The 14,490-nt window shown below is 51.1% G+C and overlaps 1 protein-coding gene across 1 annotated transcript; it reads right to left on the bottom strand.

Moving 5' to 3' along the window:
- Positions 1–10,458: 10,458 nt before the first annotated feature.
- Positions 10,459–13,939, bottom strand: NPW (neuropeptide W). The gene is made up of 2 exons (XM_044978801.1): positions 13,178–13,939; positions 10,459–10,786 (listed from the first exon to the last, which is right to left on the bottom strand). The coding sequence occupies exons 1-2, from the start codon at positions 13,765–13,767 to the stop codon at positions 10,765–10,767; spliced, it is 612 nt and encodes a 203-aa protein (XP_044834736.1). The 5' UTR covers positions 13,768–13,939; the 3' UTR covers positions 10,459–10,764.
- Positions 13,940–14,490: the final 551 nt, after the last annotated feature.

Genomic DNA, 14,490 nt, shown 5'->3' with positions numbered 1-14,490 from the left:
CTAGTGTTACGTTAGCAGAGCCACCACTCAGGGTGAGAGGAAGATTCAAGCTCCATGGCTGGCAGCTGCTGATAGGGAGCCAGCTTAGTGTAACAGTTAGAGGGAGTTCTGTGCGGGTCACATTGTCATTGGGACTCACCGAGGCATTTCACCCAAAATGCCTGCAGACCACTGCCACCCTGGGCTGCAGGGGAAAGGCCCAGCATGCCGGTGAGACACCCAGGCCCACACACTGCTGGGTAAGGAACTGGTCTGGGCAATGCTTGGGCAGAGTCAGAGAAGAGGAAATTCCTTGGGGAGTTTTCTTCCTCCAACTGTGCTTGAAGGGCCCTGCAGACATTGTTTGCATGTAGACACAGGGCCCCTTCGGGAACTGGGGCAGGCTCCTCTGAAAGCTTTTGATTCTTATCCCGCGGCCCTGCCCACCGCTGACGCAAAGGGTCTCCAGTGCTCCGAGCACCAGGCTCGGGCTGCCCTGTGGGTGGAGGTTGCTCTCCGTTGCGGGGGGGCAGGGAGACTGGGAAAAGGAAACGGCTCCGCCCCAGGTTCAGCCTGGGATCAGGGCGGGCCGGCTTCCTGGCTCAGCCCTGAGCACTCATGGGGCTTTGTGGGGCCCTTGGAGCGGAACAAACAGAAAGCGTATCTGCTGGCGAATGGATCAGGCAGATAACTGGGTGAACCGTGATAAACTCCCGCCGCCCCTTCCAGGAAACCCTCACTAACCTCAGTCATGTTCCTGCCCCTGCAGCTGACGCCCGCAAAATAGGCTACACGGGTACAGGATCAAACCTCGCCACGGAGCAGCCTTGTCAGGGATGGGCTCAGACCACAATCCCAGATCCGGGCTCTGGATCCAGATCCAAACTTCAGGTCCCTAAAACAGGCAGAGCCAAAACCCTGCATGTGAATGCACCCACCCACACCCACCCAGCTCGAAGTTCTGAGACCAGTTCAAACTCAGAGCTCCAGTCCATGTTTGACAACCATCTCTAGTCCAAAGTGAGGCCAGCTGGCACGTTACAGGTACAAGGAAATCAAGCTGGCATTGTTTAGCTTCGGGATACACCCAGCTGCATCAAACAGGAAACCTCCCAGATCAGACACACACAATGAAGTGAATCCTCTGCCTTGCCAGGAGAAAGCATAGAAATACCAAGGCAGGTTCTAACTGGCCCTCCCACAATCTGTGCTGCTTGTCACCTGCAGCCTCAGAAACACGTGAAATTCCTGCCTACCTTAGTGCCAGCCAGCTGAGCCAAAAGTCCCAGGGGCAACAAGCACATCCAAGTCCCCAAAGATCAGGATGATGTTCAGGACATGGGCCCAGATCCCCAAAGGTATTTAGGCACCTAACTCTGACTGAAATCAATGGGAGTTGGGCACCCAAGTACCTTTGAGGATCTGGGCCATGATGCTTAGATACGATGCTGCTGATGGGTGCTGTCAGAAGCCTGTAGGTGTATTATGTGGCTAGACAGACAAATCTCATCTCTTCACAGAGGTCTTCCGCCAGTAGCAGAGCAGGGCCAGGCAGCGTGCGGATGGGGGGCTATGGCAAAGGAAAGGCAGAGGCATTTGGTCCTACTTTGGACAGAATTCACAGCAATTCTCAAAGAGCAGAGCCTTGATGGTCTAGTGGTGGGTGCATTCACAAAATAGATGGGGCCCTGTCCCGCCGCTGCCGGGTGCTACGTACAGTCGTTTACACTGGTGCAAGTGGGGATAAACTGCTACCCGCTCAGAATGATATTTGCTTCCCACTTTGCACTGGGGTAAAGGACTGCACAAGGCAGGGCAAGCTGGGCCACAGCCCCTCCCCCAAACCAGTGGGAGCACAGAACTGTGGGGCAGAGGCAGGGGCAGCGAGCTCCTCCGGCCCCAGCGTGTGTGTTGGGGAGGGAGAACCAGCTCCTCCATCCGCGCCGGGGGGCACAGAAGGTGCCCCTCCAAAAGCAGCCAAATTTTTATTCCTGTGCACCCCTCTGGTGCAAGGCAATGGAGAACCAAACTCAGGCAGGGTAATGAGGGTCTGACACCCATTAAGGCAGGAATCATCCATCCACTCTGCTGGCTACTGCTGGCTATAAACGGACAAACCAGAATAGATAACCATGTTAAAGGCATCACCCCCAGACTCCCATCTCATGTTTTTTGACCCAGTCACCTGGCTGCAAAACCTAGGATCAGGCCCTAGGTCCCGGGACTCCAATGTCTGACTAATGAATCTGTCGAAGCAGTCTCCAGCTTTTGCTATTTGGGTTCTATACTCACCAGTTCCTCCAGCTCACACAGAGGTTCTTCACCAGATTGGCATCACAGCCTCTGCCATGGATTGTTAACAACAGACATGGAATCAACATCATCTCGGCATGTTGAGGATCTAGTCGAGCTGTATCCTCTCCGTACTGCTGTACGATTGTGAAACGTGGACACTGGGCTGCAGGGCCGGCTTTATTAACTGTGGGGCAATTCGAATACCCAGCGGCGCTCCGGGGCTTTGGCGGTACTTCGGCAGTGGGGGATCTGCTCTGGGTCTTCCACGGCACTAAAGGATCTCCCCCCGCCACAATACCGCTGAAGACCCCCGCAGTGGACCCCCCACTGCTGAAATGCCAAAGACCCCCAGAGCGGACTGCCACCAGGTGAGTAAAAAGAATAATTAAAAAGTCGCCTAAGGCACGGGGCTCTGGCACGGGGCCCGATTTCAGGGAATCAGGCGAATCGGCCTAAAGCTTGCCCTGCTGGGTTGCTCAGACTGGGCAAAGCTGGAGGCTTTCCACACAAAATGCCAGTGCCGTATATTGGGCACAAAGTGGAACGACTTCATTTGTAATGCAGATGTTTACAGTCACGCCGCTCTGCAGACTACTGGGCCATTGTCCGCAGATATGTCTTACGCTTTTCGGACGTGGCGCCAGAATGCTGCAAGATGTTCTGGTGAACACCGTTCTCTGGGGGGCTTGTAACATCCAAGATAAAATTTCACCAACCGAAGGTGGGGACAGCGCAGGGACAGACCCCCCCCATTACATGGGTGCATCAAGTCTGTCCAACGTTGGCCTTTTGACCCATCAAGCCCTTGTAGAACAGACCAAATGGCAAACCATCGCTCCAGCTGATTTGGCTAGGCAGTGAAGAAGACCTGGCTGTCCTCTTGTTTTCCTCCTGAAAAGAAGCATGTCTCCAGTTTATACCAAAACATTCCCTCCAAAACCAACAAGGAATAAAAGGCGAAACCTGGCCATCATTCCAGTGTTTGCAATTCTCTGTGGTGTAACTGATTTACATGTTTCTTAGGTAGCTCCCTCGTGGGGTTTGACCTCAGGCAGTGAAGAGAGCTCCCACCCACAGGACGGAGAAGACACCTGGTTCTCTGATAGCATTCCCAAGTCTGGCCGTGAGATGGCACTCTACACCTTTCACAGGTTTCCTTTCCCGGGAGGTTCTGGTTGTGCTTTTCACTGAGTTTACAGGTGTTTGCACTTGATTTGTGCTAGATATAAAAGTCTCCCTGAATCTCTCAAAGCACAACAGTCCCTCTCATGGGGGCAGGGTCCTACCCTTATTGTGTAGGGCTTTCCCACAGGTAACCGGTAGTCCTGAAAGTTGTTGGCAGTCAGCAATATAAATAATAGAAGTTGGTGACTTTCGATCCAGCTGTCTGATTATGATTAATCATGTTTGTTGTGGAAGCATGTAAGCAGCACCACTCGCTGCTGTAGCACCCCCTAGAGTCAGGTCGTGGCATTGCAGGGGTCTTCACCATTAGCACGCCCAGCCGGTCAACTCTCTGGCCTTGTATTGGCCTGTTTTCTTCCACGACTCAGCCCTCCAGCCAAGTCCAGACCCCTTCTGGGGTAACAAGCCCAACTAAGACTCCAAACATCCCAACAAGGGATTCTCCTGCCTCCTCCTCAACCCGTCCTCTGGGCTCAGTTCTCAGCTCCACCCTGGGTTTGTGTTGGGGCTTTTACGCCCCCTTCTGTGGTGCTGGTAGCAGATTCCCACCTCTGCTCTGGGTGCCAGCCCAGGTACCCTGTGCTCAGCGGCTGCCTGCTTCTTCAGACATGCCGCTGCTTCCCTGGGCCACTGGCTACCCCCCAGCCCCTCGTGCTGGTTCCCAGTAGCCTGTGGTTAGTACATCCTCTCCCTGGCTCCTCATTACTCTCCATGAACACCAAACCACAGGGCAGCCTCACTGGGTCTTGCCCCTTTCCAGGGCCACCGCAAGTGACTAACTCCATGCCTGTGACTCTCTTCAGCCTGCCTTCACCAGGCCGGGCCGCCCAGAGGATTCAGGAGTCCTGGGGAAAAGCATGGGAGCCGCAACGCTTGTACTCACCCGGCGGCGGTCCGGGTCTTCGGCAGCATTTCGGCGGCAGGGGCCCTTCAGTCACTCCGCATCTTCGGCAGCATCTTCCCCCCCCCCCCCCCACCGCCGAAATGCCGCCGAAGACCCGGACCACCGCCAGGCCAGGGCTCGTGGGGCCCCTGTGGGGCCTGGGGCAAATTGCCCCACTTGCCCCCCCCACCCCGGTGGCCCTGTCACCAGGGCCTTCCCAGAGCACAGGAATGCCTCTCCTGGGTCTTCTCACTGCGTTCTCTCTCCTCTCTCTTTAGTTCTCCCCAGGGCTTAATTTCTCAGAGTATTTCCCAGGGCCCCCTGGGGCACGCCAGGGCTCGGGGCAGATTTGAAAATATTTACCAGAGCTCTGCTTTGGACAGCTCTGCCTGAATTTAAGCCCTGGTTCTCCCTGACTTGTCTACAGCTGAGATTGCTGGTTGCAACGGAGTCCAGATCAGCTGGAGGTTAACTGCTCCGTCACAGTTAACTCCCCTTAAAGGGCCAGCCAGCCTGTGGGCTAGCCCCAGATCCTCAAAGGTAGGCTTCCATGGAAGTTAGGAGCCTAACTACATTTGAGGATCTGGGTCATAGAGCCTAGGGATACTCAGGGACCAAACACGTCTGGGGTCCCATTGTGCTAGGTACTGTACAAACACAGAAGGACACAGTTCCTGCCTGGAAGAACATGCAATCTAAGTAGATGAGACAGACAAAAGGAGTGGGAGGAAAGAGGGACATAATTTATGCCATGCTCATGACCATGGAATCTGAGCCTCTTCAGTTCCGAACACACTCTCTTGAAGACGCCCAGCATGCTACCTACAAGTCGCCACACTATGAAGAAGTCCCCATCTGGAATCTTTGCTTTGTGATGATGCTTTTGGCTGAATCCAGGCGTTGTGTGCCCCAGAGTCACATCCCAGTCTCCAAGCCCAGAGAGCGCCTAACGTATGCTAAAATCCCATCTGCTTTTTCATAAACCTGCCTATATCTGAAAAGACTGATAGTCCATCTGGTTTGAGTCAACTGTGCTAATGGTGAATACTTCAACGGAATACATAACCCTTCCCCAAATCCCTGTAATTGTGCCAGACTAAATAGACGGGGAAATTCCTTTGTGTTCCCAGGCTGGTGATCAGCTTATGCCTCTGAATAGAATCAGAGAATATCAGGGTTGGAAGGGACCTCAGGAGGTCATCTAGTCCAATCCCTGCTCAAAGCAGGACCAATCCCCAACTAATCATCCCAGCCAGGGCTTTGTCAAGTCGGGCCTTAAAAACCTCTAAGGAAGGAGATTCCACCACCTCCCTAGGAAACCCATTCCAGTGCTTCACCACCCTACTAGTGAAATAGCTTTTTCTAATATCCAAGCAGTAGAAAGAATCATTTTACAAGTTTATAACTGAAGAAACCCCTCTGCTATTTCTGCCCTGGTAATTGGCGGTAAACAAGTGTTTCCTTCACACACAGGGGAATATAACACTCCAATTCCTCCTCTAATCACAGTCTTTCAGCAGCCTCCTTGTGTGTTCTCCCATACAAAGCTGACCTTTACATTTTGCACCTCATTTTATCACTTAACTCCATCAAGAATGGTAATGTGCCTCTATGGCCACTCCAGGCACTGATTGACATTGTTAACAGGTACAAACCCCAGTCCTCTGAAAGCCAGCAGCCTAATGGATTATTTTTAGTTATCATGACACAGTATTGAATGTAAACAGACTCTAGAAACTTTGCAGATTTGAAAATAGGGGGAAAAAAATTCAGATTAGTAGTGAAGTTGAATTTGTGAAATGAATTTGGTGACGTGTGTTCAATTCCCCCTCCTCAACAGCCATTTGGCAACCCCTTGCTACCCTGGGGCTTTCTATGCAATATTCCTGGGGAAAGCATGGACCGTAGGGGAAAACATTCTGGGAAGGTTTTATCTGCCTGTTCCAAACATCCTGCTCTTGTCTGATGCGGATCAGTGCAGCCCAAGAATTCCTGACCCGCCCCACGCCTCCCCCCAACGAAAGAGTCATGCTGCTCCCGCAGGTTACAAGTCAGCCGCACAGGTTAGATCTGTCTGAGGCTGGCACCAGGGTTGAAAGGGAACATCTAACCGCTGCACTCGACATTCACGTGACTAGGCTGTTCGCGCTGCAGTTTAACATAAGTACACGGAGAGCGATGGGGAGCCAGCCAGCCATGTTCAGCACGTTCCCTGTCCAGAAAGGCAGGGAATGTGTCTTCTTAGATACATACACAGCAGGGCAATGGGCATCCAGGGGCTTGTGCTACATACGTTCAGGCATGTATTCCGCAATGATAGGCCAACTTCCCCACCCCCCTTTGCGTTGATTCCAGCTTTACTTGTCAGCTTAGCATTGTTGACAAGCAGGAAGTTCACTACAGGAGAGAAAAGCTACATTGAATTCACCCGCTGTTGTGTTTTGTTATACACCTGAAGTTCACCACGGGGCCAGCGGAAGATTTACTGATGAAGTTTCCAGACTTTCCAAGGCCACCTGGACTCAGTTTCCCACAACGTCAGGGATGAGGTTATGGGGCAGGCTGAGGCCTCAGCAGATTGTGGTGTCCATGGCTGACAATGCCTGCTTGCAAGGTCAGTGGGAGACCACCACCACCACCACCTCAGAGCTGCTGCAATAGACACTCCATTTACTCAAACTCTGCTCCTGCACGTGCAGAAGGCTAGAGCACTCATAGTGGCATAAACTAGTATTACATATACTACCCTTCCAGGTCTGCAATTCCAACAGCAAGGGGTTGTTCTGGGCACTATTTGCATAATTCAGCTCTGAATTTGAGTTTCAAACATCCCCAGAGCTCAGGTGTGCTTGGCTTTGGGCTCAGGCCAGTCTTTGACTTCTAGTTTCACAGGACTCCCTTTCACTGCACAAGGAGAAGGACAAGATTTGGGGGCACACATTGGGTGGGAGCATGCATGGGCATGCAGTGAGCTGGCATATTATTTATCTAGGTATCCTTAGAATGCCCAGGCAAGGTAGAGGAGCATTAGCTCCATGTTCTAGATGGGAAACAGGCATGGAGAGATTAACTGCCTAGTCCTGCAAAACACGGAGTTACATTTACACACACAATTCCATTGACTTCAGTGCAACTACTCCTGGGCATGAAGTTAAGCAGGTGCTCAAGAACTTGGCCCAAAATCCACATGTAATGAGTTGGCCACTCCCGGGTGCGCTCTAGTGGCCCAGGTACCTTTCTGTTCCCTCTTCCACAAACACCACACACTACTCATCCAATCATCACCCTCCCCGGGGTCAGGGTTTCTTCAGACAAATAACTTCAAGTCCCAAAAATCTACCCCAAGGCATGGCTCTTACCTCAGAGCCTGGGCAAGCGAAGGGTTCCTGCAGAGAGTCCCTTTTAGGAGTTCTTAGGGGGTGGTCCACTCTGTGGCTCAGCTTGCAGTTGGCCTACTCAGAGCTGACTTGTCAGCCTGTTCAAAAGCTGCTTTGGCTCTCTCGTAAGGAACCAGCTGTTTGAGGGTCCCTCCCTGCCCCAGGTGTCTCTGGTTAGCCCATTTATCAAGCCTGCATCCAGGGTTCAAGTCTCCTGCAGGCAGTTCCTTCACTTTCTCTGCTTTCTCACCCCACACATAGGGAAAGATGTGGACAAACCAGAGAGAGTCCAGAGGAGAGCAACAAAAATGATCAATGGTTTAGAAAACCTGACTAGTGAGGAAAAGTGGACAGAGGGGGTGGGGACCTGATAACAGGCTTCAAATACGTTAAGGGCTGTTGTATAGAGGACAGTGATCAATTGTTCTCCATGTCCACTGAAGATAGGACAAGAAGCAATGGGCTTAACCTGTAGCCAGGAAGATTTAGGTTACACATTAGGAAAAACTTCCTAACTTTAAGGGTAGTTAAGCTCTGGGCTAGGCTTCCAGGGGAGGTTGTGAAATCCCCATCATTGGAGGCTTCTAAGAACAGGTTGGGCAAACACCTGTTGGGGATGCTCTAGGTTGACTTGGTCCTGCCTCAGCGCAGGGGAGTGGACTTTATGACATCTCAAGGGATTCTTCCATTTAAACCATGACTCAGACTGGGAAGTGAATGTTTCCAAACAAGAATTTAGGGGCAAGTGCTTGTTCCTAAGGCACAGGCACTGGAGTCAAGAAATCTGGTTTTATTTTTGCCTCTGCTCCTGACTCACCGTGTGCTCTTGGGTAAGTCACTTACAAGAACATTTTTAAACGTGTTCACTGACTTGGGGTTCATGAGTTCTTGGATGTTCAGTCTGAGAAACCCTGGGCCTGCTGACCTCCTGCAGCTCTCACAGGACTTCAATACACTCCTGTTCCATCTTTATCTAAAGCCCACGGGCCGTATGCTGCTCTCTGTTACATCCACAATGAACTCAGATCTGTTACAAGGGAGTAGCTACGAGTGGGTTTTGTCCTCAATTCTATTAAGCAATCAAATGTTGCCCCTCCCATAAGTGGGCACTTGAAACCAGTTTCACTGTAGATCAGCATTAGGGTTTTTTACCCCTCCGGATGTTCTGCGGCCTCATCTACATTGTAAAGATGACCAGATGCTGACATGGAATGCCCCACAGCCCCCTCGACTGGTATTAACAGAGTTTAGCTGCTATTTCATTACGACAAAACAAAGCCATATATGAGGCAAAATAATTGTCAAGATGGTCACAGGAAGCGTGATTGAGGGCCTCTCGGCCATCTCTCTTCAGACACTCTGAGGTCTGGTGCTTTGAGAAGTGTGTGTGCGGGGGGAGGGGAGGTTCAGAACTCCTGGTTGTGGTCACATTTCTCCTACTAATTCACCGTGACCTTGGGCAAGTCACTCTGCCTCTCTGAGCCTCAGTTTCCCCATCTGTGGAAGACATATATAATAATTCCTACCTTACTGAGGTGTTGAGAGATTTGTTTGTGTTAATTGCTTGTTGTAAAGTGCTTTGAGCTCAGTGAATGAAAGTGCACGACATTATATTTCTTCTAGCAGACAAAGGAGCCATCCTCCTTTTCCATGTGATGAGAATGCGATTGCTTGGACTTTGATCTAGGCCAGGGCCAAAATTTAATACTAATCTGTTGAAAACCCAGATTCCCAATCCAAACCCAATTCTAGGGTCCTGGAATGAGTTCAAAACTGGGAAGAGATTATTTTCCCAGCTATCAGTTCTGATGCAGAAACCTGGCAGGAACAGTCAGTCCAGGGGTGCTGGAACAATGTGTATAGTGGGGGTGCTGAGAGCCATTGAACCAAACTGTAAACCCTGTATGTGATGGAAACCACTTCAAGCCAGGGGGTCAGGAGCACCCCCAGCACCCCTATTTCCAGCACCCATGAGTCAGTCTCATAAGCGTTTAGCCCAAGCTAGTGGGAGTCTCACAAAACCAGCTCATCTGGCTAGATTTATGTAGGGAGTCTGTGATATCTCCACCACTGGAGGTTTTTAAGAACAGACTACACAAACATCTGTCAGGGATGGTCTAGATATGTATTAATCGTGTCTCAGCACAATGAGATGGACTAAGTGACCCTGTGAGGTCTCTTTCAGTGCTAATGTCTATGATTCTATGATTTGGGATCAAAATCTGCCAAGAACAACTGATGAGATTTCAACACCTTTGAATGCATACCCAGACCCTGACCCTCATTTATTCTCGGACCCAAAATCCGCCAACCCCAGCTTCATCTGGATCCCAAAACCACAACTCAGCTCAGCTCTGGTTTAAACGAATCAAGGTCCAAACCCAAAAATAAACATTAAAAAGGTAGGAACTTACAGTGTCTTCACTCAACCAAATCCAGTAAAGATTTCTATACACTTACCGGTATTTATTATTTTAGTGGATTCTTAGCATGATAGTAAATATATAATGGGTCATAAAATAGATTCATGGTAAAGATGTGGAGGAAAATATTCCAAAGAGTTGAAACATCACATCAGAAAAATCTGGGAGAAATCAAACTACTGAATTTTCTCTCCCAATTCTGTCCCAGTTCAGGTCTTGATAAAAACGTGTAACACAAAGAAGCAAACATTTCCTTTGATTCATTCAATTTTAATAAGTGCAGGTTCCTAGAAAGCAAACAGTACATATTGTTGTGATATTGCTAAGAAGCTATTACAGAGATCTAAAAAATAAAGAAAATAAATATCTTCTCTTTTTCTCCATGGTTATAGCACTAGGTCAACTTGAAAACAACAGGAATTTATCACTGTGTTTGCACAGTTGGTATAAAACCAAAGAGATTTTTTTTTAAATGGCAATTGTCTATATGTTTTCATAGAAATCAGAGTGTCAGGAGAACCAGCTTTGAATATCTCCCCCATCCGCTACAGGAAACAGTTTCCAAGTCAGGCGACCATTGCTCTTCAAATGTCTCTGTTGGATGAGCTCAGCAGATCAGGAACTATATCTCAGATTCAGAAAGACTGTAGGGAGAAAAAGAAAGCATGTGTTTTTCTTAGGTCTGACTGATATGTCTCAGTTGTGCCAGTGCTCAGATATGTTGATCTGGGCAAATCACTCCCCTTAACCATATCTCAGTTTCCAGCACTGTAATATGGGGATAATGATACTTAGTCTTTTTAAAGTGCTTTGAGATCCTCTATGAAATGGCAGTGTATATGGGCAAAATATCAGCATCAATGGAAGTTCAGCTATGCATGTCAATGGGATCAGAATTTGAGTTACATTTATTACAGACTTGCTTGCTTCTGTTATAAGTTATCATGTATACAAACCAAAACCCCAGATCCAAACACTCCCAAATATCAGGGTGCTCTAAACCTGACCCTCTTGATTGTGGCTTGGACTCATCTGTAACATACATGCACACAAATCTCACCCTCCCACTGAAACATACTCACAGAGAAGAAGCAGAATTACAACCTTAGCACACACATGTAAATTCTGTCCTCAGTTACACCCAAGCCAATTGCAGTGAAATGAATGGGATAGCATAGGTGCAGTTAAAGGCTGAAGCGACGTCTGTTTGTACTTTTTAGCCTTGTAACTTTAAACCTCTTAATCAAACCTGGCTCAAAAATAGGGCTCCCCCAATTATTTGTAGGGAAGGGAGGAAGGCAAATTGGCAGAGCACTTTGGGAACAAATTCTACACCCACCAAACTCTCACAGACTTCAGAGGGAGTCTCCAGGGAAGACAGTTAGATCCCACCATAAATGTGAGGAAAAGGTATTTAATATTTGAAAGCAACCCCCCTGCCCATGCAGCTGATTGATTGTTGCTTTGGTATTACTATAGTCCAAGTTAAAAGCTGGGCTTTAATGGAAGGAATGAACCCGGAGGGCAGAAATTTAGATCCACGTCCTCCAATGGGCTGTGGCTCCTTTGAAGTCCATGGAGCTACTCTGTTTTACACTAGCTAAGGAGCTGGCCATTCAAATGGGGTGGGACTGCTGCTCTGAGAATCAGTGAGAGATGCACCCTTGGACTAGGCGGAGCCTGCATTGCAGAAGGTATCTAGTTCCTTTCTGTGCTTTTAAAATGAAGCCCAAACCTTTTCAAATGTAAGTATCTAAGTGGTGAGAGAAACAGCATCATGAACCAGATGTTGCAGGTTAAGCAGCCAAACTAAAGTTCAGAAACCTCATCCACAGCATATACTGTCATGCAAAGCAAGTCCTGTGATTATTTTTAAAGGGTAACAAGGACCCCAGTGAACTTGGTTAAATAACATCCATGAGCATAAGTGTAAGGTCAGCTGCAAAAGGAACACGTTAGCTGGAGACGGGAAAGACTGGGCAGAATCCACACCCCTGTTTGTATAAGCACCTCGTTTTACTTGACTGTTTGACTGCAACTTCTGTGCATAAAGTCAAACATGTCAGCAACAGCAGAGACGGGCTTTGGCTTTTTGCATTAGCTTTAGCGAAGCATCAAGTGGGACCAAAACCCACCATCTCTTGAGTGTTCAATTTAAGCTCCCGAGCCTTGAGAAAGAACGGGACAGTCCTGCCTGCGGCTTTTTCGCGGCTTTCCCATACACACCCAGACAGGCTCGGTGCAGCTGCACTGCCAGATCCCGGGGGAATAATTCACGGGAAGTGATGGGAAGCACCTGAACGGGTCATCGTTCCTTCTGGCTGCCAAACACCCTGACAACAGCGCATCGTTCAAGAATCCTGAGCTCTCAGCACTGCTCGGAAATCTTGGTGTCTACAACTCGATTCGGTGTGTGCTTCCTTCCAAACAGCCTTGATCTCCGGTATATCCCTCCCCACCCACCAAACCAGAAGCAAGCAGCCACCTACCAAGAGGTAACCAAGAACATTCCATTGTTCAGCTCAGAGCTGAGACACAAAAATATTCATCTCAGTCTCCGGTTGAATCGCTAGTTTCAAGAATGTCCTGGCACCGCCAAAGCTTTGCTGTGATCAGTAAATTCGCTGATTTTCCTTCTCATGTGGATTTACAGCAAACAGCGGAACTGCTGCTGCTGCTGCTTCTGCCTGGCCAGGAAAATCTCACCAGGTCACAGCTTTAAACCATTTGGAATAAAACAATCTCCTGCACGGGCCTGATCCCCAGCCCACTGAAATCAGTGCAAAGGATGCCCGGGGCTTAGGGTCAGGCCTCAGAGCATGGCTGAGTCTGCAGGAGAGGAGCGGGAACTGATCAGGAAACATACCAGGGCTGCGGAGCCCGGAAGGGCTGCTGTGCCTCAGTACCCCCCTCTGTTATCCCCATCGTGCCATTAACACCGCAACGTGCCGCTGGCCGCCCTGCAGCCACGCGAGGGCTTGTTTCTCTCTCCCCGCGGGTAGCGAGGCGGCTCATACTTACTGGGTGAGATTTACCTTAAGTCCCCGATCCCCTCCTCGCTGCCCCGCTGCTGCTGCTGCTTCCTCGCCCTCTCCAGGAGCTTCGTCTTCTTCTTCTCCCGGGTCCCCGCTCGGCTCCAGGGACCCCGCCGGGCGGGCAGCGCTCGGGCTGGCTGCGGGAGGAGGCTGGCACCTGTCTGCGGGGGGGCCCGGTGCTGAGCGATTGTTCGCCTGGCTATTAAGTCCCGCAGGCCCAGGCGTGTGAGCGCCGCGGGTTCTCTCCCTCGGAGCTCGCCTCGGGCGGGGCGGGGGGCTGGCACCCCGGATGCCTGGGTCCGCGGCCCGGCGGCTCTGAGGTCTTGCCTGCGGCTGTGCAGCAACCTGGGCGCCCTGTTTACAGAGGTGGGGGGCGAGCCCGGGCTCTCTCCCGGCTCATCCCCCAAGTCCCGGCGCCACAGGTACGGGGAGCGCCGGATCCCCATCAGCAGCCCCGAAGCTCGGCCCACCGTGTGGTACCGGGGGCTGGCCACATGCTTGTACCAGGCTCCGACCGGATGGACCAGCAGCATCAGCCCCAGCAAGCCCAGGGGTTTCCATGCGCCCCCGGACGCGTGCCTCAAATTCATGGCGAGCGCAGAACAAACGTGGCAGGGCTTCAGCGGGCCGAGGACAGACAAATCCCGTCACTAGCTAGCTGAGGGGGGACCGGGGGTCCGCTGGCCCCGGGCGGGAGCTGGCCGAAGCCTGCAGAGCAGCAGGGGCCGAGGGCTGAGGTTAGGTCCCCTTGGAAGAGTTGCCGGAGTTTGGGAGGCTCTGATGCTTGGGGGTCTCGCTTCCCCCCTTGTATATAGCCACCGAGGGGGCGGCCCGGCCCGGCCAAGCCAGAGTCCCCGCCCCCAGCCAAGGTAACCGCGTGGAAATTGACTAGCATCTCCCGCTGGCTCCCCGCCCCTACCCGCCCCCCCGCTGCAAGTGAGTAAAGCATCTCAGAGCCGGCTGGGGGGCAGCAGCCCCCCAGCTGCTCCTCCTGCCGCTTCACCCATCCCGCGCTCCGTCCCCAGAGCCCGGCGCTGCCTGCTGGGTGACAGCACCATCAGCTGTTCTGTGGCAGCAGAAGGGCAGGGGCGAGAAATCAAACCCCAGCCGCCCCATCAATGCCCGCGAAGGAGCCCTGCACGCACACTCACGGAACTTAGGGCGTCCGTGACTCGCAGTACACAGGAACCGAAAGCAGGGCTCAATGCTGCGATTTTCAGCAACATTAGTCCTGAGCCCGGGGCTAAATGGGCTTTGATCTAGCTGCTGTAGATGAAATTCCTGCTTTTGTTATCTATCTTTTGCAGAAAGGA

This window comes from Mauremys mutica, chromosome 11 (assembly GCF_020497125.1).
Source record: "Mauremys mutica isolate MM-2020 ecotype Southern chromosome 11, ASM2049712v1, whole genome shotgun sequence".
Classification (NCBI taxonomy): Eukaryota; Metazoa; Chordata; order Testudines; family Geoemydidae; genus Mauremys; species Mauremys mutica.
The sequence above is the reverse complement of the archived record's forward strand: the minus strand, read 5'-3'. Positions and strand labels throughout refer to the sequence as shown.

Bases quoted from the DNA above. Each gene is read 5' to 3' on its own strand.
- NPW (XM_044978801.1), bottom strand. From the start codon at position 13,767: ATGAATTTGAGGCACGCGTCCGGGGGCGCATGGAAACCCCTGGGCTTG. The intron at 10,787-13,177 runs GTAAATCTCACC...TTCTCCCTACAG, and splicing joins GAGGGGATCGGGGACTTAAG to TCTTTCTGAATCTGAGATAT.